Source organism: Podarcis tiliguerta (assembly GCF_965153285.1).
Source record: "Podarcis tiliguerta genome assembly, chromosome: 1".
Taxonomy (NCBI): Eukaryota; Metazoa; Chordata; class Lepidosauria; order Squamata; family Lacertidae; genus Podarcis; species Podarcis tiliguerta.
In genome coordinates, this window is record NC_139534.1 from 63,668,074 (window position 1) to 63,691,774 (window position 23,701).

Genomic DNA, 23,701 nt, shown 5'->3' on the forward strand with positions numbered 1-23,701 from the left:
CAGTGTTCGAAACTCCCATTGTTCTAGGCACATTTTGCGACAGAGAATTTCATTAGCACAAGCAGTTTTTGAGCTCTGGGCGCGGTACTGCACCTAAGTTTTCAGATTTAGAAGAAGAAGAGTTTGGATTTGATATCCCGCTTTTTCACTACCCGAAGGAGTCTCAAAGCAGCTAACATTCTCCTTTCCCTTCCTCCCCCCAACAAACACTCTGTGAGGTGAGTGGGGCTGAGAGACTTTGGAGAAGTGTAACTAGCCCAAGGTCACCCAGCAGCTGCATGTGGAGGAGCAGGGATGCGAACCCGGTTCCCCAGATTATGAGTCTACCGCTCTTAACCACTAAACCACACTGGCTGCAGAGTGGAAGGAAAGGAGGACCTTTTTCTGCCTCCCCACTTTCAGCTACTCTCTGAAGACTGGAGAAGAGACCCTCTTAAGAATATTAAGACTACGTGAAAAATAAATATAATATTTTAGCTGCAGTTCATTCATTTTCAGAATTGTAGTTTTATTATTAAAAAAGTACACCTGGACATTCTGTTGTTGCACCCATAATCTAGGTTTAAGGTGCCATTTAGCTCCTAGCTTTCATATCACAGTTTTTAACACTGCAGAGAACCCATGTAGAAGTAATTTAATTTTTTAATTTTAATAAAATTTATTTGCGTCAGCCATCGGCCATGTAGAGGTAATATGAACAGCTTAGAAAGAAGCTGGGATAGAAAATTAGATTTTAAGAGAAGAACCTGAGTTTATGGCTTTGAAAAAGCACAACTGAGAGGGCAGCAAAGACAATGAGAAGAGTCAACAAGCCTAACTACAGCGTTGATATTTTATGGATAACAGTCCTAAACTCTGTGAAAGTACAAGAGAATGAGTGCATGCGAGGGTCCTAGGAGAGAAAGAGAAAGTGTTTTTGCCTCAGGGCAAGAGAAAGACGTTAACATTCTATCAGAAGACATGACAACATTGGCAAGAGCCTAACTGTAAAAGTTGCAAGTCACAAACTCAAGTTTAGAATAACTAAATAAGAATGCAATTTTCTTGTTTCAGCAATCTCGCCTATCGCACGAAACAAATAATCTCAAAATATACGAGTGCAAGTGTTCATTAAGCAGAAAAGATGTACTGGCATATCAGTGACCACAAATTATGTAATTATACTGTAACACAGTACAAAGAAAGAAGGAAGTGAGGGAAATTCAGAATTTAAATTCAAGTAAGCAGGATTAAATGGGATATATGGGTGACTGATTTGGCAAGATAACCAAGTTGTCCAATCTGGCTGAAAGAGAATGGAAAAAGGTTGCCTCCTAACAACACCTTGGAGACATAGAAATCTAACCCCTAATTTTAAACGTTAAAGCCTACACAAAGAAACACAAACAGCCAGTGCAATCACAACAAAAACACATCCATCTTAAGAGCACATAACTAAGGCAAGAAGAACATAATGTGCATCAGGAAGAAATGGAAATTCCTATAAACACTGACATCATTCATGATTTTACAGTTAAGGTGTTCTACATATTTTTCTAAATTGCAACTAGGTCCATGAGGGTAGCCATTAGAAACCGAATTTTTCTATTTACTAAATAAAAGAAACCAAACATATACTAAAATGAACCACATTGCATGGGCTACAAAAACTGGAAGCCTGGAAGTTATGTATTAATGGAATTCAACCTTACCTATAAATGAATGAATGATAAAGAGACTTAAATTACACCTAAATGGGGAAAAATTGAAAGGAACTGTCAGCATGAAAGAAAAGTGAAATGGACCAAAGAAAAAAAGACAGTAATAACTAGTGTTCCAAAAGATTCAAGAAATGGTTTGTCACATACAGCTGCTCTCCAAAATAATTATATTCAAATTATCAGCATAAAACTCAATCTTCCCACCCACAAGAATTTAGATACAGCCGTTGATGCATTTCATTTGGGAACTCAATAACTGCTACCCTATCACTAAAATTATTCTGTGATAGCCAAAGAAACACTATTTCCACTAAGAAGCTATGTATATTGTGCAGAATGTGCTGGTTAGGATGTCATGCAAGTGTATATGTTTCCATCATGACACAAATCCCATTTTTGCATGCTAATATATTTTATGTGTAACTTGCTCTTTGTTTTAATATAGGACCCCAAATCAATACATACTGGACATGTCTAAGTATCAGTGTAACCAAAATATGTTTGAGAAGTGATCATGAGGGAGTCTTGCCCATGCAGAGGTTTTAAAACAATGGGGAAAGAAAGAAAAATAGACAAGTTGCATATCTGTTCAGGTCCACTTCACCCATGACACTTTTCCTACATGGCATTATTATTAATTGGGGAGGCATTGAAAAATGTTATACAAGAATCAGACAAATTACCCATTGCAAGCTAAAATGCAATTTGCAATTTGAGGATTTTTGCCCTTTGCACGTGTAAGGGAAGTGTTATGCATGAAGCAGCCTTACCATTTTCAACAAAAGACTCAATACCAATATACATAAAACAAAGCCAAAGTAAAAAAAATCAAACATTCTGCAACAAGATTTCAAAGCTTGTTAAATATGCATATGTAACACTTAAGTTCAATAAAACTGCCTATTATTTGCTTATCTGTAGTTTACGAGTGTTTATGTGACAGCAGCCAGGTTGTTAGTTACGTCTGTGCCTCTGTGCCTTAATGAAGGAGCATTAACAGGTATTGTTAAAGAGAATGAAATGGACTACTGTTAACTTGGTCACTAAAAAGCAGCAGCATAGAAATTCTTCAACCCCAATTCATGTCAACAAAAATACAGTCATACCTTGGAAGTCGAACAGAATCCATTCTGGAAGTCTGTTTGACTTCCAAAATGTTCGGAAACAAGGCGTGTCTTCTGATTGGCCGCAGAAAGCTCCTGCAGCCAATCGGAAACGCTGTCAGACTTTTGGCTTCCAAAGAACATTCGCAAACTGGAACACTCATTTCCGTGTTTGCGGCATTCGGGAGCCAAAGCGTCTGAGTACCAAGGCATTCAGGATCCAAGGTATGACTGTAAAAGCGAGTTATGATAAAATTAAGATGCTACAATTTAACGGTTACATGGCATACAGTGCTTTAATAAAACTAACCTTAGGTTCACTTTCTGCTTCTTCGTCCTCTTCTCCTTCTTCTTCACCTTCCAATTCCTATGTTTTATTTTTTTTAAAAGTAGGATAAGAATGCTTTTTTAAAGGAGCAATACTTTCTACTGATGACAACAATAACATGTCCAGAACTAAACTCAATGATGCTTTACTCCTAAGACTGAAATTGTTTGCAAGTAGAAATATTTAGTTACAGGATTTCCTTAACCTACATATATTCTCATGGCTCTTGACATTAAGCAACCTTCCCATGGGTGTCTGCAGTAATTTTTCCAAGGCAAGGAGGGATAGGGTGGAGTAAACACTCCAAACAAACAAACAAACACATGCTAGCATCAGAGAAAAAGTAAAATCTGGTGACTTAGCAGTGACAAACCCAAGGCAGATTTGGTCTTTGGGAAACCTGTATTCCAGCTCTTCCCTCCATTGTTTCTCAATGGGTAGGCCTGTTGTCCATCTACAGATAGTGAAAAGATGCCCAGTCTAACTGTTAAAACCTATTCCCTGTCTCCGTTCAACCCCCCAATTCCAGTGCTGCTACAGTCAGCTTCACTGCCCTGCCTGCTGCATTTACCCCCTAACATGTCTCGACATGTCTAACAAATCTATCAGAAAACCATTATCTTTCACCAGACTTACTTGACAGAATATGGCTTGGCAAATGCTTCCTAACATAGCTGTAGTTCCCAGTTCCCCAAGCACCAAGACAGGCTAGCTCTCACACTGACTTATGGAACATACATGACTGAAACATGTGCCTCCTTGGATTCTCTCATAGAAAGCTAAATATTACCTTTTTTTCCCCATAGGGAAAATGTGACAAGTAGATTAAACAGTATTTTACTCACCTCCTCTTCTCCTTCCTCTCCTTCTTCAAACTAAAAAAGGGGGAAACTTGTTTAGATCCTAATTAGATCCATTAGCAGATGAAACACAATATTTGAAGATACGCATTCCAGATCAGATCCCCAGCACTTGGGTATATAAGTACTTAATATTTTCATCTCAAGTCCATACACTAACACTTTCATTTATATCCTAATGAAGGACTTAATGTAGTCTTTTAAGCTAAATGCAAAATTGAATGGCTATATGAGGTCACAGTATTAACAAACCTTATCAATTTTCACTAACATAACCAGCTTCATCTCCAGTCATCTGTTTATTCTTTAAGACTAGTTAAGAGAAATTAGAGAGCAATTACATCAGTAAGGGAAAGGCCAGCAGGTCACTGTCTTAAAGGTGGGGTAGTGCAGTGCTTAGGATATTGTGCTGAGACATCCCAGTCAAATTTCACCTCAGCTACAAGGTTCAATGGCTAGTGCTAGGCAAGCTGCTATCCTTTCAGCCTCAGCCTCCCCCTGCACTATAAGGATAAAATCAACATACTGTACAGAACTGTTCTAATGATTACTGTTATACCGTGCCATAATGCTATTAGTTATTAAAATGTATTTCTCTAGCAAGTATTTCTGCAGCAAGGATTATGCTTTTCCAGAAGCAGGAAGAGGGGCCCTGCAACAAAATTTTGCAGTATTCTCACCTGCTAGCAGGAATGCTCTTGTCCAGGGTTCCAGCCAAGCAGCCATTACCCCATCCAGATACTAAAGAGCTGCAAGGAGCTCTTTTTCAGCAGACACTCAGCATTCCATGTCTACTGAGTATCCTCAATCTTAATTGGGTTGTTTTTTGGTCATTTTTTGCCTCCAAAACGTGTGTGAAGGGTAGCTTTCTGGTTTTCCTGAGCATGCAGATACTTCCCTTTTCATATTCAGAGGCCCCATTATTACTCAGGTTTTGTTGGAATTGACCACATCACTTGGCTATTTGAGGGAGTGATAAGGACACAATCAGTTCTCCAGACAAAAGCTGACTATTTATGAATAAAGTTATCTTTCCCTTAAAGCACACACACATACACCCCCCTCGACACATGGAATATTCACAAATTAAGATAATCTTAAAAGTATACATACATTATCATCATCCTCTATAGCCTCCCCAGTGAAATAGAGTACAGCACGGGGAACTATTCTTTCACGGAAAAAGTGTCCAACTTCAAAATCTATAGCTAAAGTACACTCTGAATCTTCATCCTGGAAAGTTAAGAGGAAAATGTAGGTAAAATATACAACCACAACTGATTTCTTGGTCAAAGTATTTATTAGGTTATTAGTTTTAATAAAGTATTTATTATTAAAGTATTTATTATTTTAATAAAGTATTTATTAGGTTATTAGGTGTATTAGTTTGTACATGGGTGGCACTGTGGGTTAAACCACAGAGCCTAAGGCTTGCCAATCAGAAGGTCGGCGGTTCGAATCCCCGTGAGGGGGTGAGCTCCCGTTGCTCAGTCCCAGCTCCTGCCAACCTAGCAGTTCGAAAGCACGTTAAAGTGCAAGTAGAGTGTTTACCGCTCCGGCAGGAAGGTAAACAGCGTTTCTGTGTGCTGCTCTGGTTCACCAGAAGTGGCTTAGTCATGCTGGCCACATGACCCGGAAACTGTACGCCGGCTCCCTCGGCCAGTAAAGCGAGATGAGCGCCACAACCCCAGAGTCGTCCACAACTGGACCTAATGGTCAGGGGTCCCTTTACCTTTTAGTTTGTACTTCTACCACTTATTTAACATCGCTAGAAGTCAAACAATGAATTATAACAGTGTGACAATTTTCAATAGTACATCAGGCAACGTCAGAACAATTTTTAAAGAACCAGACAGACTTTTAGATGCTAGTCTGTTCTATAATAATAAACTGACATACAGGAAAAATACTAACTCCCTGTACTGAAACAATCAGCAATCAACGCCAGAGGATAGGTGGGAAGTTAAAATACTGTTTAGGAGAAAAACAGCAGAGTAAAAAAGAAAATATTAAATAAATAAATAAAATTTATTCCTGTTTATTACTGAAAACTGTTTGCACTACTAATAAAAGAATTGGGTATGCAGTTCCACACGGGGGGTGGTACCTGCAGTCCAAAAACAGTGACTAGAGTTTAAGTACAGGACTCAACAAAACACAAGATGGCTCAAGACCGCAGCTGATGCCGATAAAATTGTACACTGCCACAGATAAAAGTTATACCTGAGCAGAAAGGCACTTCCTGCATATGCAAGAAAGCCCCACAGAATTTCCCCAGGTTCCCAGTCTTGTTGCAATTTCTCCCGCCACAATGTCCCACCAAACCCCATTCCGGAAGGTCCCTCAACCCTGAGAAGGAGCTTTTGAAGGAGAGACAGGAGGCTGGGAAGACCTGTTTTGAGGAGAAATCCACAATTCTATCTCAGGAGCCAACCCTTATTAAGTAACTGATTATTAGCTATCCTTTGAAGTTTGTTGCCAGAAAAGAGTCTACCTCAACATGTTTAATGGTAAGGCTGGAACAGACTATAAAAATATTAAAATTAACTTACCAGTGATTCTCCATCTCCTGAAACTACAAAAAGACAAGAAGTCAGTCTAAGCTTTTTAAAAACCCAACCCTGCTGCAGGTTCTAGTGTGAAAGCTATTGTCACATGTAGATGGAGCAAGAAATATCCTTAGCTTTCTCTGGGTGTCTTAGCTAATGGAGAACTAGGACTCCATTTTCAAAGCTTATCCTTTCAACTAGGTCCTTTTATTTGTCTCTTGGGTCAACAGCTTAGGGCCAAAACAGCATGTGGAAAAAAATTGGACAGGTAAAAATGAAGTTTGCAAAACACACCCTGCCACGTTTCAACACAAAAGATGCAGCTTTGGAACTGAAACTCACACAGGATGAATGTTTACAACATCAGAAAGGAAAGTTATTCACCCCAAGCCCACATTTACCTCAAATAATGGGAATTCAAAATACTTTCTATAATACAAAAGTTAAAATGCAAGCATCATCATTCTGATCCAGCCACATGGTAATACATTGATCCAGAAGATAAAAACTGAATTTCAAATCTAGGTCCCTATGATAAGCCGCCTTATAATTGCCCCCATATAGCTCATACCTCTTGTTGCAACTACATGGAAGAATGAATGTATGAACCTACACAACTGCATTGCTTCCTAGCAGCAATTCACACAGACTTCCCCACTTCTTTTTAACCCTCCTGTGCTTGTATGAATAGTTACTAGACCAGCCTTTCTTAACCTTGGGCCCTCAGATGTTCTTGAACTACAACTCCCACTGTCCCTGACTGCTAGACAGAATGGCTAGGAATCATAGGAGTTGTAGTCCAACAATATCTGGGGAGCTGAGAAAGGCTGCATGAGATGGTAGTATGATTCTACTGGCTCTTATGCTGCTGCTGCATTAGGAAAGATAGCATGATGCCCTCTAGATGGTGTTGAACTACAGCTGCCACCATCCCTGACTCTTGGCCATGTTTGACCAGGACGGACGTGACTTGTAGCCCAAAACATCTGGAGAGCACCATGCTCTGCAGAGTTACCAATCTCCTGCTTCAAGAGAGAAAAAGCCACCACTTGAGTGCTACCTTCCACTTTGCCCTTTGAATGTTGCTTCTGAACATGGTGATTCAAAGAGCAGTTTGGAGGCTCAAGGGACATCAATAGCAAAACAAGCTCTGAAAAAGACAGGGCCTCATGAAGCTCCATCCTTATTTCCTGCCCAAAGCATGCATGAGCATTCCAGAATTTAGAACATTCTAAAAGAGAATTTCAGCTGAACTAGCCAGAAACTCCTTTTTAAATTTACAATTGGCTTTCTCTCTATGCCCACCCACAGAACGGATGGACAAGCCTTCTAATCAGAACCTTGTGATATGCAAAGAAAGAGATCATTTTAATCTTTTGATGAGCAGCACATGCAAGAAAAAGTTGGCATCATGTTGTGGTTTTTAAAAACTGAACACTGACACATGGGTTGTCAAGACAAGAGGAGTGCAAAAGTTAATATATTTCAGTTTTTGTTTGCTAAAGAAAGATGGGCTCTCCTAGCAAGAAAGAAACCTGTAAGATCTCCTTGAAGCCATTATGAGCAATGCTATCCTGATACATAATAATTGCTTTTTTCAAGTCACAGAATGCCCTGTTGTCAGCTCTGCAGCCTAATCACCACAGGCTATTAAATCAATTTTAATCTTCCATGCAGTTATTTGGATTTAGAACTCTACAGCCCTCATGTGGTAAAAACTGGAACAGGTATGCAATATTTAGTTTTTAACAACTTTATACCTTTTTCAGGCAGCTAAAATAAGGCAGCTCATAATTGTAGCTGAATTTGTGGTGTGTAACATGTTTCAAGATAAGATCTGCTGGAAGCCTAAACAATTTTAGATGTATGTTGCTGATTTATGAGTGACAGCAGGAAGGTTTCGGATCCCTACTAATGACATCTAACATCTTGGCCATCAGTTAACTACAAAAAGTTTCACCAACTAAAGGCCTTTTTTTCCTTTAAAGATCACTGCCTATCAAGAAAGTAAGCTGAGTATGCAATACCTGGTTAACTCCTTCCCTGCATACCTGATTCAAAGTACAGCCGTACCTCATAAGTTGAACAGAATCTGTTCCAGAAGTCCATTTGACTTCTGAAACACTTGGAAACCAAGGAGTGGCTTCCGATTGGTTCCCGACTGTGCAGGTACACCGGTAACAATAGTGGGAAAAAGTTCGAAAACTGGAACACTCACTCCAGTTTTCGATCATTCGGAAGCTGGAACGTTCGACTCCCAAGGCGTTCGGGAGCCAAGGTACGACTGTAACAGGAAGAGACTGAGGCAGGAAGAGAACCCCTTTATCTTCATCTCCTCTATGAGGAGTCAAGAGCCTAATTCCTTGTTTAAAAAAGCCAACCTATGAAAGGTAGGTAAGGGAGGATCTTCAAATTACTTTTCAAAGTCTTGATCACCAACTGTATGGATAACCCCGCCACTCCCAGAAAAACCTCTTGCAAATAAGTGTTCAAAAAGCATCATGTGTGGTATCTTAATGGCAAAAGCCATTTTGATTCAGCTTTCATATAAAAAAGAGAAATGGCACCCTCTATGAAACCTACAGAGCTCCTGCTAGAGGCTGGCTAGAGCTGGGGGACACAGAGGGGGCACATTTTGTTGCAGGACCCCACTTTTAAAGGGGTCCACAAACTGTCTTAGAACATACTCAGGCTCCTGATACTAAAGTTTTTACAAAACTAATAACAGCCTTAACAGACTGCTATTCTTTGTTTATTTGCTCCATTCTTGTTATATGGAAATAGCTAGCTAAAATAAATATGAGTATTCCTAAATAGGAACAGATGAAATTTAACCAAACTTACCTTTTATTGGACTGAAGAAGTTAAAAAATGAGTCATTGGGTACTTGTTTAGTAATTGTTCTAACTGTGCCTCGGCCCTTGTGTTTTTGTTTCTTCTTTATTGTTTTAACTGTAACATTTTTTCCTTTCTTCCAATCAATAGTACATCTGGAGATGAAGAATTTATATGTCAGTGACATTTAAAAAGGAGAGTGTCACATTGAACACCTGGTAGCTTTTCAAGCCAGTGGTCAAGTCCTGTAAGAATAATGGCAGTTTTCTTTAGCACTGCTGCTAGAGTTAGTCTACATTGTGTGACATAATATTCCAATAAATAAACCTATTTGAGTGCAATAGCTCCTAAAGTTCTGCTTGTGGGAAAGTGACCTCCCTGCACCTTTCATTCCCTTTCCCTAAAGTCTGCAACTAGAACAAGAAGATATGGCAGGTGGAATTGTGATTTTTCACTGCACTGTGTCCTGCTTGTAAACTCTAGTAGTTGATGGTTTTTTAAAAAAATGGTCAGAATTCCCAAAATTAAAGCTAGTTGGGTGGATCCAGAGACAGATGAGGGGAAGTCTGTTCCCCACAATGGGGTTTTCCTGGTCCCTCCCCCTACCAACATGGACACTGGAGTGAAGGGAGAAATGCCTTTCTGCTCAACTAAGACAACCATGGATCCAGGTTTAATTTAATACTTTAATCAAAGAGCCATAGAATCAAAGAGTTGAAAGGTACTCCATGGGTCATCTAGTCCAACCTCCTGTGATGCAGAAATCTCAACTATGAGATATATGACCAATGGCCATCCAACCTCTGCTTAAACTCTCCAAGGAACAAGAGTCCACCAGCTCCCGAGAGAGTCCGTTCCACTGTTGAACAGCTCTTAGTGTCAAGAATGTTCTTTCCAATGTTTAGTCGGAATCTCTTTTCTCAGTGGTGGAGTTGGGTACTATGGCCCCCTATGCAAGGCGAAAACATGATCCCTGCCCCCCCAGCCCACGCACTGCATTCTCAAAGTCAGGTAAGAGAGGCACAGGCCTTTGGCAGGGAGGCATGAGGCTCTGGCATGGTCCTAGAGCCCTGCTATCTCCATCTCAAAGCTGGACAGGTGCTTATGGGACTTTGGGAAGAGGAAAGGAGGAGGAACGACTCTAGGACCTTGTCAGAACCTCGCACCTACTTCCCAAAACCTGGCACCTCTCTTTGAGAAGGTGACCCCTTGGTTCAGCATCCAGTCTATGTGAACCACTCACAGCTATAAATCCATCCCGGCCTTTTTTTTAACGTAAATCCATTGGTTTGGGTGCTAGCCTATGGAGCAGGAGAAAACAAGCTTGCTCCATCTCCATGTGACAGCCCTTTAGATATTTGAAGATACAGTGGTACCTTGGGTTACATACGCTTCAGGTTAGACTCCGCTAACCCAGAAATAGTGCTTCAGGTTAAGAACTTTGCTTCAGGATGAGAACAGAAATTGTGGTCCGGCGGCACGGCAGCAGCAGGAGGCCCCATTAGCTAAAGTGGTGCTTCAGGTTAAGAACAGTTTCAGGTTAAGTACAGACCTCCGGAACGAATTAAGTACTTAACCCGAGGTACCACTGTACTGGCTATCCCATCTCTTTTCAGTATCCTCTTTACCGGGCTAAACATACCCAGTTCCCTCAACCGTCCCTCGTAAGGTTTGGTTACTAGGCCCTTTATCATCCTGACCACCCTCCTCTGCACCTATTCCAGCTTGTTAACATCCATCTTAAACTGTGGGATCCAGAACTGGACACAGGACTCCAGGTGTGGTCTGACCAAGGCAGAAAAACAGCTTGTTTTTGCTGCTGCATCACTACTGGCAATAGTTCTGTGATTGCTGATCCAATATACGGTACTACATTCATTCATAACACCAGAAGTGCTTTCAGAGTGATTTTATATTTTGACCGCATATATTTATAATGGTACCTTAAACTTCAGACTAGAAGCTCAAAAATGTTTAAGAATATTTTCTTACCCCTCGCAGTCAACAATTTCAGGGCCTTCAAATGAAAAGGGATCCGTCTTATCTGGCTCCGACTTCATCTTGTAGGTTTTTGTCAGAATTGAATTAGTAAAATAGTCATTGGGCTCGAAGTAGAACTCTAATGTGAAAGACTAAAAGAGATCCATTATTGTTGTAAAGCTCTCAACTATTTTTGGCAGACAGAAGGTGATAAAGTGTTATTAGTAAACAATATTTGTATTGGCAATGCACCCTTTACAAAAATAAAAGTTCAGATCCTACATTTTAACAGCCTCATTTTACACTGTTCTATTAAAATGTAATAAAACATGAATATGATAAACACACACAATAAATAATTTGGAACAATTAGTGTGCTATGTTTTCTTGACAGGCTTCGTATTACAGCTATTCACAGTACTTCAACCTTATGTACAAAGGTCTGCTTTTTTTTTTTTTTTGCTTTTCAAACAAAGTTTAAAGGCTAATCTTAATACAGTGCACACTTAATTCACAAGCAGATATGCACACATACAGGGCAAACAAGCACCAGCATAGTGGCAGCTCAAACCATGACAGTTGAATACAAACATTTAAAGCTGTATCCAACTGATGTCCCTCAGCTGATAAAAGCCTCTGCTGGACCAAAGAGCCTTCTGTGAGTGGAATAGGGATTAATGCCATCTTTAACAATTCCCCTGTGCTACTTCCCCTGACTCCAGTTGTTTTGGGGGGAAGGGGGGATAGGATATGGGGAATTGCCAAAGGTCACATTGCTCACTCAGGCTTCAGTCAGTGGAGGAACACCAATTGGATACAACCCTTAACGTTGGTTGGGGGACAATGACATAAACATCCTACGTTCATATCTAAAAGCACAAGTGGTATCTATTGCTTTAGTCAGCAACAATGGCAGGGCAGGTAAGAATAGCAGAGTATCAGATTCCCCCCCCCCCCCCAAAAAAAGGTTTAGAGAATGTGTCAAAGCATTTGAGAACATCATCACATGAATTATTTGATTATATATTGCTCAACTGAAGAAATAATTCAGAACTAGTCACCAGGCATTTCCCCCACTCGCTTGTACTGTTGCTACCTATTCCACCTTCTTGCCACTGTCATAATAATCAGCTAACACTTCCAAGCAACAAGAAAAATGGAGGGCAAACACCCCCACGTGAGCCAGAGGCAGTTTGCTGTGCAGGTGCTCATTCACAAGGAGCAGTTAACTGCTAACTTGTTCAAGAAAAGCATGAAACTGCAAAACCTTTGGTGAAAAATAATCCAAAATCAATTATCTTATTTCAGGTCTGAAAACCAGGAGAGAATTAAAACTTTACTTAAGTAACTGCAATATGGATAAAAGCTTCACTACAGTGCATTCAAAGAACAGAAGCTTAAATATGTTCTAACAGAACTCTCACATATTGCTTAGTTTTCTAATGGCAAACTGCTCTTATGTGCCAAGTGAAGTCAAGAGCTTGGAGTACTTCCAGGAACAACAGGATGCCATATGAACAGTTATTCCAGCCACTGATTTCTGTTTATATTACTAGAGCTAGTTCTCACTAGAGAGCAGATAAAAGCTTCTCCCACCCTCTTAAAAAAGTAATTCTAATCCTTTATCATATAAATAGAAGTAAAATGCAAACCCAGCATGTAAGATACTAACAGAAGACTGAGCAGTGTAACCAACTTAAAACTTTTCCAAGGCAAATCAAAGCCGAGGTTGTTAATAATGTGGGGTCAACTCTCTGAAGGTGAAGCCATGTAATGCTACTGAGCACAACTTCCTCCGAGTGCTTCTATTAGATCAATACAGTATAAAACTCTATTTACTGGGCAAAACTTTTCACTAAAAGCAGTGGACTACTGAATAATTTCTCTGAAGTGGCCCACTAAGCAATATATATTTTTAGCTACTTTCACTGCATGCAGCCCAACAGAAACCGGCTCTCAGAGAACCTAATTCACTAATTAATGCCATTAACATTCTAAATGAGGTACTAGGAAAGATCTGCATCTTCCCTTGCTCTGTGGAGGTTGCTTAAAACTAGCTCAAATATGTTAAGAATATCTTCCTTGATGGTGAAGCAATGATACAGAAGACTTCTTAACACATATTAAGTGGTTCTGTCTAGTTTTTCAATTCTTGAGTCACTGTATCAACTTGTTCCTTGAAGCAGAACAAAAGGATCCTCCTATTTTTTGGAACCTTTCCCCAGGACAGCAGAAATGGATTAGTTTCACTTTGTTGGTTGTTGCATGTAACATTTCGCAACAAAGGAAAACTAAAATACAGTCCCAACAACCCACCAATGGCAGAAGAAACCTATACTCACTCACCATACATGAATTAGTGACACATCTTAAGTTTACATAAATGATTACCAAACCTATACTAAACTCTATCGCTTGCCAAGTTCAGTTATTTTGCTTATGATACTCCCATAGATTGAAAATGAGCAAAATCTATGAACACTGACCAACATCTCTTCCTATTTTCCTTCCCTGCTCCATTTTTGTTTATTTTATTTCTTTGCTGGTAAAGTTTTAGTTTTAGTTTATATCAATATAAGAAACATGCTTCAATAAAGGATTAATAAAAGACCTAATTCAAGTACAAGCTCATATTATTTTAAAACATTGCTTCATTAATTGTCAGTAGGTGGTGCTATTATAACTGTAGTTTTTAATGCCTGATCTAATAAAGAAGTCCCCAGTGGGATATACAGCTGAGTTCATCTTCTAAGGTGAAACTTGATACAATAAGATAAAAATGGAAATCCTCCACACTCAAACTATTAATGGATACCATGCCCCTCACAAGTTAAATCATATTAAATTCTTAGAAGTTAAATCATACTAACCATAGGCTGTCCTGGCTCAGAAAATTTTACTTTGATATCCTGCAGGTGCTTCAAAATTGGCTCATCATATTCCTAAACAAAAATGGTAAAGCTATGATTAAGATGAAAGAAATGGCTGGCATCTCATAGAGTCAAATGCCTCCAATGCAAGTTCTCAAGTTTACTTAGATACCATCTTCAATTTCAAGTAAACTGTTTCTGCCTCAGTTAGTTCTTCAGTCAACTCTATATATTAGCTAACACACTAACACCCCCCCACTCCCAAAACAGTTGACTCAATAATAAATGTATCTCAGAAGGTCAAGAGAGATATGTGATTAAAGGTAAAGGTAAAGGTACCCCTGCCCGTACGGGCCAGTCTTGGGTTGTGCGCCCATCTCACTTAAGAGGCCGAGGGCCAGCGCTGTCCGGAGACACTTCCGGGTCACGTGGCCAGCGTGACATCGCTGCTCTGGCGAGCCAGAGCTGCACGCGGAAACACCGTTTACCTTCCCGCTAGTAAGCGGTCCCTATTTATCTACTTGCACCCAGAGGTGCTTTCGAACTGCTAGGTTGGCAGGCGCTGGGACCGAACAACAGGAGCACACCCTGCCGCGGGGATTCGAACCGCCGACCTTTCGATCAGCAAGCCCTAGGCGCTGAGGCTTTTACCCACAGTGCCACCCGCGTCCCCAGATATGTGATTAGGTGTGTACTAATTTAAGAGAAGGAGATTTTTGGACAACAACGAGACAGCAAGTAAGGAGAAGGTAAATCAAGAAAAGGCCAAAACAGGGACAGAAGTAGCTTACTGAAATCTGCAAGTTGTAAAGTAATTCGAAAAGCCTGGCAAAAATCTAACAAACAGCATGACACTGGCCTGGCTCACACATACATGTGCTGATGCAGGCTGCCCCGTTTTGCTGCTTCCTGACTCTTGACATGCTGGAACAAGCCTAGACTTGTTTTGTAGTCCAAACCCATGAAAGCAGGTTTGGACAACAGTACAAGTCAAAGCTTATGGTCTGTTGAAGCGAGAAGTGAAGTGAGGACTTCTGAGCAGCATGAGCAATACTCTTTTAATGTGATGAGTGAACCAGAACAACACATGTTCATTAATACTTATTTCCAGGCAAATCTGTCACAGATCCCTTTCCTGTACGCATTTATCGTTATCAGTTTGGTATTTGAATTGAGATAGCATGACATGTAAAAACACTAATTAACAAACAGCCTTTTTATAGGCATTACCTGTACTAATTCACTCAGCATATCTACATTTCTAAATATTGTGAACCAAAAATCTGGGATTCCTTTGGGATTTGTCTCTTCAGCTGCTCCTGCTTCTTTTTCTTCTATTACTACTTTATTTTTCACATCTCCCTAATAACAGAAAAGAGAGAAACTTCTTTAAACGTTTTGACCAGAAGCTAGTCAACAAATATATTCAAAGTTGTTTGTAAAATGCAAATGCCCCATTTCCTAGGTGTTCTTTTAATGTTCTTAATGCAGAAACATTGTCATTATAAAAAGTATTTGCATCTAAAAGAAAACTTGGGTGGTTGTGAGGCTAAGGGCTATAAAAGGCAAAAATAGCAATTTTAACACAGATTGGTATTGCTTTATTACACAAGTAAACAGCTTGGGTCATACATTATATCTCATTGACACATGGTGATTTATAGATTCTGAGCTGATTTAAGTAAATTTGTATAACTTCTCAATATATACCATTGAAATGTATGTACTGTAACTGTGTATCTTGTTTATTATTATTTGTTAAATGCTATGATGGGGGAAAATATAACCTTGGGTTTTGCGCCTATCAGTATGGAAACAAAATGACCCCCCACCCCCACCACACTTCCCCTAAAAAAATGAGGCAATGGTTTCTCCATATTCTGGAGAGTTCCAGGGTATGCAAAAGTAAATTAGTCTCTAATTTAAAAAAAAAAAAAACACAGCATCTAAAAATAGTTTAACAAGGACACATTTTCATTTTCTTACTCTCCAGTATGCCCCCTACACACTATACAGTAATAAAGCACTAATGTTTCCAAACCTGAACCCTTTTATACTTTGTAACTCAACTGGGAGAGTTTCAGGAGGCATGCAGACACAGTAATAAAAAATAGGGGAATATTTCTCTTTTAGAGCAGTTCAGAGATTAAGATCACTGGAGGAGGCCCTCTCGCGGGTCCACCAATCTCACAGGTTCTGGCAGCAGTAGCCTGTGAGAGGGCCTTCTCAGTGATGACCCGAAGAATGTGAAGCTCCCTTACAACACAGGTGCATCAAGTACCCTATCTTTTTGTTTCCTTAAAATGTGTTGAATAAAACTATTGCTTTTGAGTTTCTGTAACCCATCCTGAACCTTCTGCTGAAAAGCAGGTAGGAAAGACAAAAATAAAATAGATCAATAATGATGTGTCCCCAAAACGGAGATAACAGACATGCAAAAAATGCCTGCTTTTTCTCATCCTGGGTGTTACTGTAGCACTGGAATGGAACCCATTAGCAGAAGAGGCTGTCAACAGGTTACGAACAGTGCAAATGACTAGATCAAAGCAGTTTCCTGGCCAATTTCATTAGGCATGCAGCTAAATATCTTGGTAACTCAAGCTTATGATGTGCTCTGCTAGGACAGGTATTATTTTAATTAGATCACTTCATTAGGTTTTCTGAAGAGTTTACTAGGAATATTACACATTACAGCTTAAATTATTTTAGTAATTGTGTTCAGAAGCAAATTCTACTTACGGCAAGTTTTTCTTCCTCCTCATTTTCACTGTGCCATTCTGCTTCTGCCTCTGTGGGTTCAGCACCACCAGTGATAAAATCCCTTCTCTGCATAATTAGTATAAAAATTGTAGACAAGTTAGAACATACTAAGGTTATCCAAGAGCACTGGAGAGTGCTGTGGAAAATGGATCAACAATGGTGGTTCCCAGTATCTGCTCAAATGAGTTAAGGAACTGTATAAACTACTATCTCAGAAGTATTAGGAATATGCTTCATTTTTTAAATCTAACACCCAAATGACTTTATCATCAAACAATATCTGAGAGTGACTTAGGTTTCTGGTATTTTAGATACTCTAACCAAGGTACAGGGCAACAAATATCCTTTAAACGTTGTAAATTAAAGTAAAAAGAAAAGAAAACAGTTACTTTAGCTGAACAAAAACTAAATACACTATAATGCCTAAAAAGAGAAAATGAAGTGCAGATTACAGCTGTGTAGCTGCTGAACAGTTCAAACATGAAATTGACCAGGATCAGAGGAATCCTGAATAACTATACCATAAATGAATACCAGTATTCTAAATGCCAAAATAATCAATTATAGAATTAAGACTTAACAGGAAAGGCCTAATATAGTTATTGCTTTAGGTAAAGGCTACTAACAGCAGGAACATTAGTTTTATATATCTAGCAGTTGTCTTAGAGGAACCACTCTGCCTATTGTTCTCACCTCCCTTTTGTCAACACATGCTAAACACATACCTAAGTAGTCAGGCTTTGAGAACACTTCGGATAGCTATATGCAAGTTCTCATGATATAGTTGACAGAAATAAAATAGCAACCACACAGTGCAAAGAACAACCCAGTTTTAGCCCCCTCACAATGATAGTTGTTGTTACAATTACAGGAAGATGAAGCATAGTTCCACTAATATTAGTTAAGACTGCAAGGAAATTTACATGCCTTACCTTATCAAAGAGAGGCTGGTACAGGGCTGCATATTTTCGCTCTAAATCATGAACTTCTTCATAAAATTTAGCTTCTATATGGGCACATTTCACCTGAAGCTGTTTCAAGGCATCAATTCTTCTTTTTACTGCTTTTGGTAAGCTAGAAACAAAATTATTTAGAATTTACATAGCAGCAGCAGCATCTAGCTTCTTCCACCTAATAAGATTTTCACTACTTTCCAAGTATCTCCAGAATTCAGAGAAATTTCCTGTCCCTCTCCAAGGCTGGAGGCTTTCATTAACCTCAGGCTGAGCTTGCTACATCAAATTAACATATGTACCTAATAGTAGCAAGTGCATTTTTGGACTTGTGAATCTTTTACTTGTGGCAAGTGGTGTTTCTCATTCTTACGTTTCAATGTAGCTGGAAGGAGTGTGAGGTGCATTATCAAGTCGCTCCTGTAAAGCTGCCAAGACTTGTGGATTCTGCATTACCTGGTCTGCTAACTTTTCTGTAAAAGAAGAGTTTAAACAAATCTCGCTATAACTTTATAATTTTATTAGGCATTTATTTTGGCATCATTTCCACATAAAATTCAAAGCAGGGAATTCTTAGATGGGGTATTGTGCTCCCAAAGGAACAATGAATCTATCTGGAAATATAAGACGTTCAAATTACAAAAGCTGTGGATGATGAAAATAAGATGACATTGAAGAAAAGTTCTTCAGAGGTACAAAGTACAGGCCAAAAGCTATCCATTCATTCAAGTTCCCTTATTGTCCCCAGCAACTTAAGCTGCATTTCTTTGGAATTTTAAGCAATTCTATCCCTGAAGGCCCAGTGCACAAAACAGAACATGTAATCAAAACAGATTTCTTACTCTGGGGCCAGGATTAAAGAACCATCCCTATTCATACCCAGCATCAACTAGTTGCCCAAATATGAAGATTTTATCTCAGTTCCTGAAAAGATATGAACTCCAAAGAAAATGTGCAAACCTGGCGAGCAGTCTTCAAGAAACTTCTGATTTAGACCTTTGATGTATATGCAACATAACAGAAGGCACACGGAAGTTCTTGGCATACCCTTTAAGACAGTGGTCACAGCTTATGCTGCTCTGCCATCTCTGTCCACTAACCCTTCCCTCTACCTTCTACATTGCTATAGCAAACATAACTTTTACCCAATCAGGAAGAGGTACAGGAAGGAGCTATACACAACCAGGATAGGATGCACAGCAGCAGCATAATTTCTCACACCTTCAGAGCTTTTAAAGGGATAAAAACGATCTCTGGAAACCCTAACCACACACTCATTCTGCATTTTAACATACTTTTGAAACACAGTATTTTAATCAGTTACCTTTTTTATCACCGGTACCTTTAGCAGCTTCCACAGAATCTGAGGCAGCATCTTCTGTTTTACTGCAAAAACATATTTGAGAGATATTTGCATAATATAATATAACTTAATTCAAGTAAGCTTTGGTAAATGGGACAGATCCAGGGTAATGCTCAGTGGAATGCCACTCACACTGAGTGGTTGGGAGAAGGACTAAAAAGCAGAACTTTGAATGATTCCTCCTTTCTTCTATAGTCCATTGTTCCAAAGGGCTGCCCTTCTATTCATGACAGGACAAGTTCCGGATCCAACCCAATGTAAACTGGTATTTTAAAAATTAGTAAAGATATCAATTTCTTGTTGGCAGTTTTGACACCCAAATGAACTTGTACAATAGGCACTTAAAAATAAATCAGATTTTCAATTTTCCATTACTTTTGCCAAGATTGTACACAGGATAAAGGCTAAAGATGCTGTTAGGTGAATTATAGTGCATTCTAGGTGTGTGTGGAAAGATTCTTATGACACATATTTCCAAACAGCTTGCCAGGAGAATTTCACTGGTTAGGAATCACTATTTCTAAATTTCCAACTTGAAAAGGCAATTGGAGAAAATTAAACTGTAACCCTGGTTTAAGGAGCTATTTGACACCTAGCTTATATATCAAAGTTTCTAAAACTGGATGTGGCTCACATACATCATTTGAACAGCAATGCCCCTCCACTGGGGGCGGGGATGGCCCCCTCAAATATTTTACTGAGGGGGCTGAAGGGATCTTGGTCCTTAGGAGTTGGCCCCTATGGCACACAGTATGGATGCCACAAGAGACAGACAAATCAGGAGTTTGTGGTATGCCAGGGCAGGAGCAACAAAACCTAGTGTGCCTACCTAAGACAGAATGAGCTCCGCCTGCCACTCCAGTGCAGGACTGCATTCCATTCCATAGCTCAAAGCCACACCCCTTCCCACCGGCCTTCACATTTCTAATTAAGACCAGAAGGAAACACATCATAAAACATGAGGAACTGGAGTTGCACTCTTATATTTTCAGTTGGATTTTTATACACCTGCCAAGAAGTTGGACCACTACTGTTTCAGGACTTATTCTTCCTCTCTTGCTTTGTGAATAGTAGTTTGGCTATAACGCTAGTACACAATTTGAAGCACAGGTTCTAAAAATTCTCAGTAAGCTTCTCATGGGTAACTAAGAACAAAAAAAAAACTTAGGAACGATCCACAAGTTCTATGTTTTAAGGGTCTCAAGAATGTACAATGCACCATAAACTGACCATCACTCCTTGACACAACATCACCCAGTAATGGGGCTAAACAGACCTACCAATTTCACACAGATTGGAAGAAAAAAAAGCACAAACATTTTCCATTATATATTTTCAGAAATGTTTAATGCTTTTCAATTGTGTTGTTTTCCTGTTTTGTCGTTTGCAGTGCTCCTTTGGAAAGAAAGGCAGGATATAAACTTAATAAATGGTCATCATCTCCTGACTCATTAGAGGGACTACGTCTTAAACAAAGAAAATCTGTGTAGAAAATATGTTTTATTAAGTCCAGTGAAAGATTTTCTAAAGTACAGGCAACTCCCCATTTGCATGGTGGTTGTGCCAAGAACATTGCATGTGTCAGTGATCACACATCAATCAGACAAGTGCAAAATGTTCACCAATAATTCTTAAAGACCCATAATTTTCAGGACTTTTCAGAACCTACCTGTTATCTGCCATCTGCGAGATCTTTTATCCACCTGTAAGACAATACAAACAAAGAATTTAAAAGTATGCTGATATGTTTCCAAAGCAACTTTCATGGAATAGTATTATTTTTGCATATTATTTTTACTAATAGCCACTTACAGCATAAACCACTTCTGAATCACATTTACAAATTGTTTCAGCCATCTTGTATTATGGAATGGACTTGCTTTTAGAAGTTGAAATACATTTCTCTCTGTTATTTTCCACTGAAAGCCTATTGAATTGGGCTTAGCAGACTAAAAGTCAATCCTAGAATGTGTAAGATATATGGTTTTTTCCCTTCATTAACAAACATCCAAACAACACCAGCATAAACTAAAATCCCTACATTATAGTTCATATATTTCATTTTTGCAATACGAGAGGTAGAACTTATTTAGCCAATCACAACTTTTGAAAAAAGTTTAAATGAACTGAGAGCTTGAATAAACACATTGTACATAGTAGAGCTGCCCTCTATTCTCTATTACTTTTGTAATGTATATAGATCAAAGATCTCTATACTGACATCTGCAAGGAGTTGCTGCTCTTAACTGCATTCTAAGAAATGTAACTTTAAGAACTTGCGCTTAAGCATGCTTTTCATTCCTCCCTCCGATTTTTTTCCTTGTAAATAAATAAATAAATATGAATCATTTGCAAGTGTTGAAGAGAGAAACTCAAGAAATTACTCCTGTGGGCAGGATCAGAAGCAAAAGTGAGTGAAATAATGGGTGCAACTCTTGCTTTATATGATAGGGATACATTCCAACTACACAGAAGTTGGGGGCTTCTATACAAATACATGCCTCCATCCAGGCAAGGAAGCAGTATCGTCATTGTTTTGCATTTGAGGGTCATGGCCTAGGCCACGGGCTGAGAGGTTATCTCCCCAAAACCACACCCATCTGTCAATCTACTGGCATCACCCTATTGCAGAGTTTTTCAAACTTTTCATGTTGGTGACACACTTTTCAGACACACATCATTTCATGACACAGTAATTCGGTTTTATTAGCAAACCAGAGGTTAAACTAACCCCTTATAAGAGTGTTTGCATGACACACCTATACACTGCAGCCAACACACTAATGTGTGATAACACACAGTTTGGAAAACTCTGCAATAGGGTGATGCCAGTTCATTGACCCATGGGTCGGTGATGGCAGCTGACAGGTAGGGATTCTATTATGCATTGGCAGAATTCCATGTAGACAGAATTGAACTGTTCATCAGCTGAAGATGTCATGACATCAGAACTGACAAGTGGGTGGTCAATTCATATATACCCAGAAAGTATACTCATATATACTCTGATGTGTGGTTTTAGAAAATTGTCCATATGACTACAGTTAAGTGACTTGGATGTCATATTGTAGCAGGTCAGCATCAAACCATATTTTGGCATTACAAGCATGAGTATCAGACTTATGCTCTTCCCTTTGCTCCACTATGAATTTAAGACAAACCAGTGTGCAATTTCATCCAAATTTTGTGTTTCCTGAAAAAGGGGGGGGGACCACTAAGGATCAGAACTTATGGCAAGTATCTTTGCAGTAGCCACAATATATGGCTCTGGCAAAGGATGCATGTAGGCCAGAGCAAGGAGGAAAGGGTTGGAAAGCACATACAGTGCAACTGTCACCTTGCTGGGGGAGGGAGTTACCCCAGAGGAAAAATACTCGGAATCATGACAAGTGAAGTAGAAGTAAAGGAACTAAAAGCCCACATGGAGCTGCAGTGGTCTTGCTCAGAGAAAGAAGGCAGGCTGGCATGATGCTGGTCAAATAAGAGAGGGGGAGCCAAAAAGGCCTCACAGAGCTGTTGCCAGCTTGTTCAAGACAAGTGTAGGAAGACAGTCTGCAGGAGAGAGGTCCACTGCTCTGTTGAGCTATGGTGAGGAGTCTACAGGGAAGGAGGGAGGCTTCCTCTTCTCACAGCTGAATTTTCTACAGCAGAAATTGAAAACTATTGTCTCTTGCTTGTTCATTGTCAGGCAATAATATTATCTTTTTACAGAGAGAGAGAGAGAGAGAGAGAGAGAGACATACAAAACAGCCCTTCCCAAGTTAAAGCCTTGCAAGGAAAGCAACTGGTTGGGTGCTGCTGCTGGACAGTGGCATAACAGCCCCCCACCCCTTTTAAGAGAGTTCATGTGCACAGTGTGTACTGGCTAAGAAGTGATTCTGCTGAAGCCTTGGTGGTGCTGCAGGGGAAGGGAGCCTGGAGGGAGGAGACACCCTGGACTCTGGCTCTTTTTTTGTTTCTTTCCTGTGAATCAATGCCCCTGAGAAAAGTGTTTCTCCACCTCTGCTACACAATATCAAAACTCTCCAAAATATATTTCGGTTACATTTTAGCAAAGTTTTACAACGATAGATATGGTGCAGATTTAAGTTGTTGCTATTGTTTACAAAGAAACCCTTAAAAATCTACTGCAAATCACCCAGATTACTACTTGTAGATTCTTACCTACTTTTGTAGATTCTTACCTACTTCTGCCCACAAGATCACATGACAAACTTAAAAGCAGGTAAGAGCAAAAATCTGAAAGAACCATTCATTTGGGAAAAGGCTATTCATCGCAAATCTGGGCCAGCTCACTGTTTCATAAATTTAAGATGAAGTATTTCTGACTTATGGTCAGAAAGATTAAGAAAACAGCTAAACATGCAGGAGTGATCGGAGCAACAGTTACTGCAACAATA

The 23,701-nt window shown here is 39.5% G+C and overlaps 1 protein-coding gene across 4 annotated transcripts in view; it reads right to left on the reverse strand.

Annotated features, from left to right (window-relative positions):
• The window catches only part of NAP1L4 (nucleosome assembly protein 1 like 4), a 33,244-nt gene that overhangs the window by 6,314 nt on the left and 3,229 nt on the right, over positions 1 to 23,701 (reverse strand). The window contains exons 1-15 of one of the 4 annotated variants that reach the window (XM_083425914.1): positions 23,466 to 23,510; positions 20,971 to 21,004; positions 19,263 to 19,324; positions 18,312 to 18,411; positions 17,918 to 18,059; positions 16,965 to 17,051; positions 15,456 to 15,587; positions 14,226 to 14,297; positions 11,368 to 11,507; positions 9,385 to 9,530; positions 6,544 to 6,566; positions 5,105 to 5,224; positions 3,977 to 4,006; positions 3,114 to 3,170; positions 1,692 to 1,729 (exon numbers count right to left, since the gene is read on the reverse strand). In XM_083425914.1, the coding sequence (XP_083282040.1) occupies positions 1,724 to 1,729; positions 3,114 to 3,170; positions 3,977 to 4,006; positions 5,105 to 5,224; positions 6,544 to 6,566; positions 9,385 to 9,530; positions 11,368 to 11,507; positions 14,226 to 14,297; positions 15,456 to 15,587; positions 16,965 to 17,051; positions 17,918 to 18,059; positions 18,312 to 18,411; positions 19,263 to 19,324; positions 20,971 to 20,984 (1,131 nt within the window). In that variant the 5' untranslated portion in view covers positions 20,985 to 21,004; positions 23,466 to 23,510 and the 3' untranslated portion in view covers positions 1,692 to 1,723. Of the gene's footprint in view, positions 1 to 1,691; positions 1,730 to 3,113; positions 3,171 to 3,976; positions 4,007 to 5,104; positions 5,225 to 6,543; positions 6,567 to 9,384; positions 9,531 to 11,367; positions 11,508 to 14,225; positions 14,298 to 15,455; positions 15,588 to 16,964; positions 17,052 to 17,917; positions 18,060 to 18,311; positions 18,412 to 19,262; positions 19,325 to 20,970; positions 21,005 to 23,465; positions 23,516 to 23,701 lie in introns of those variants that run through there. The other 3 variants (XM_083425913.1, XM_083425912.1, XM_083425911.1) reach the window with 3 other exon arrangements.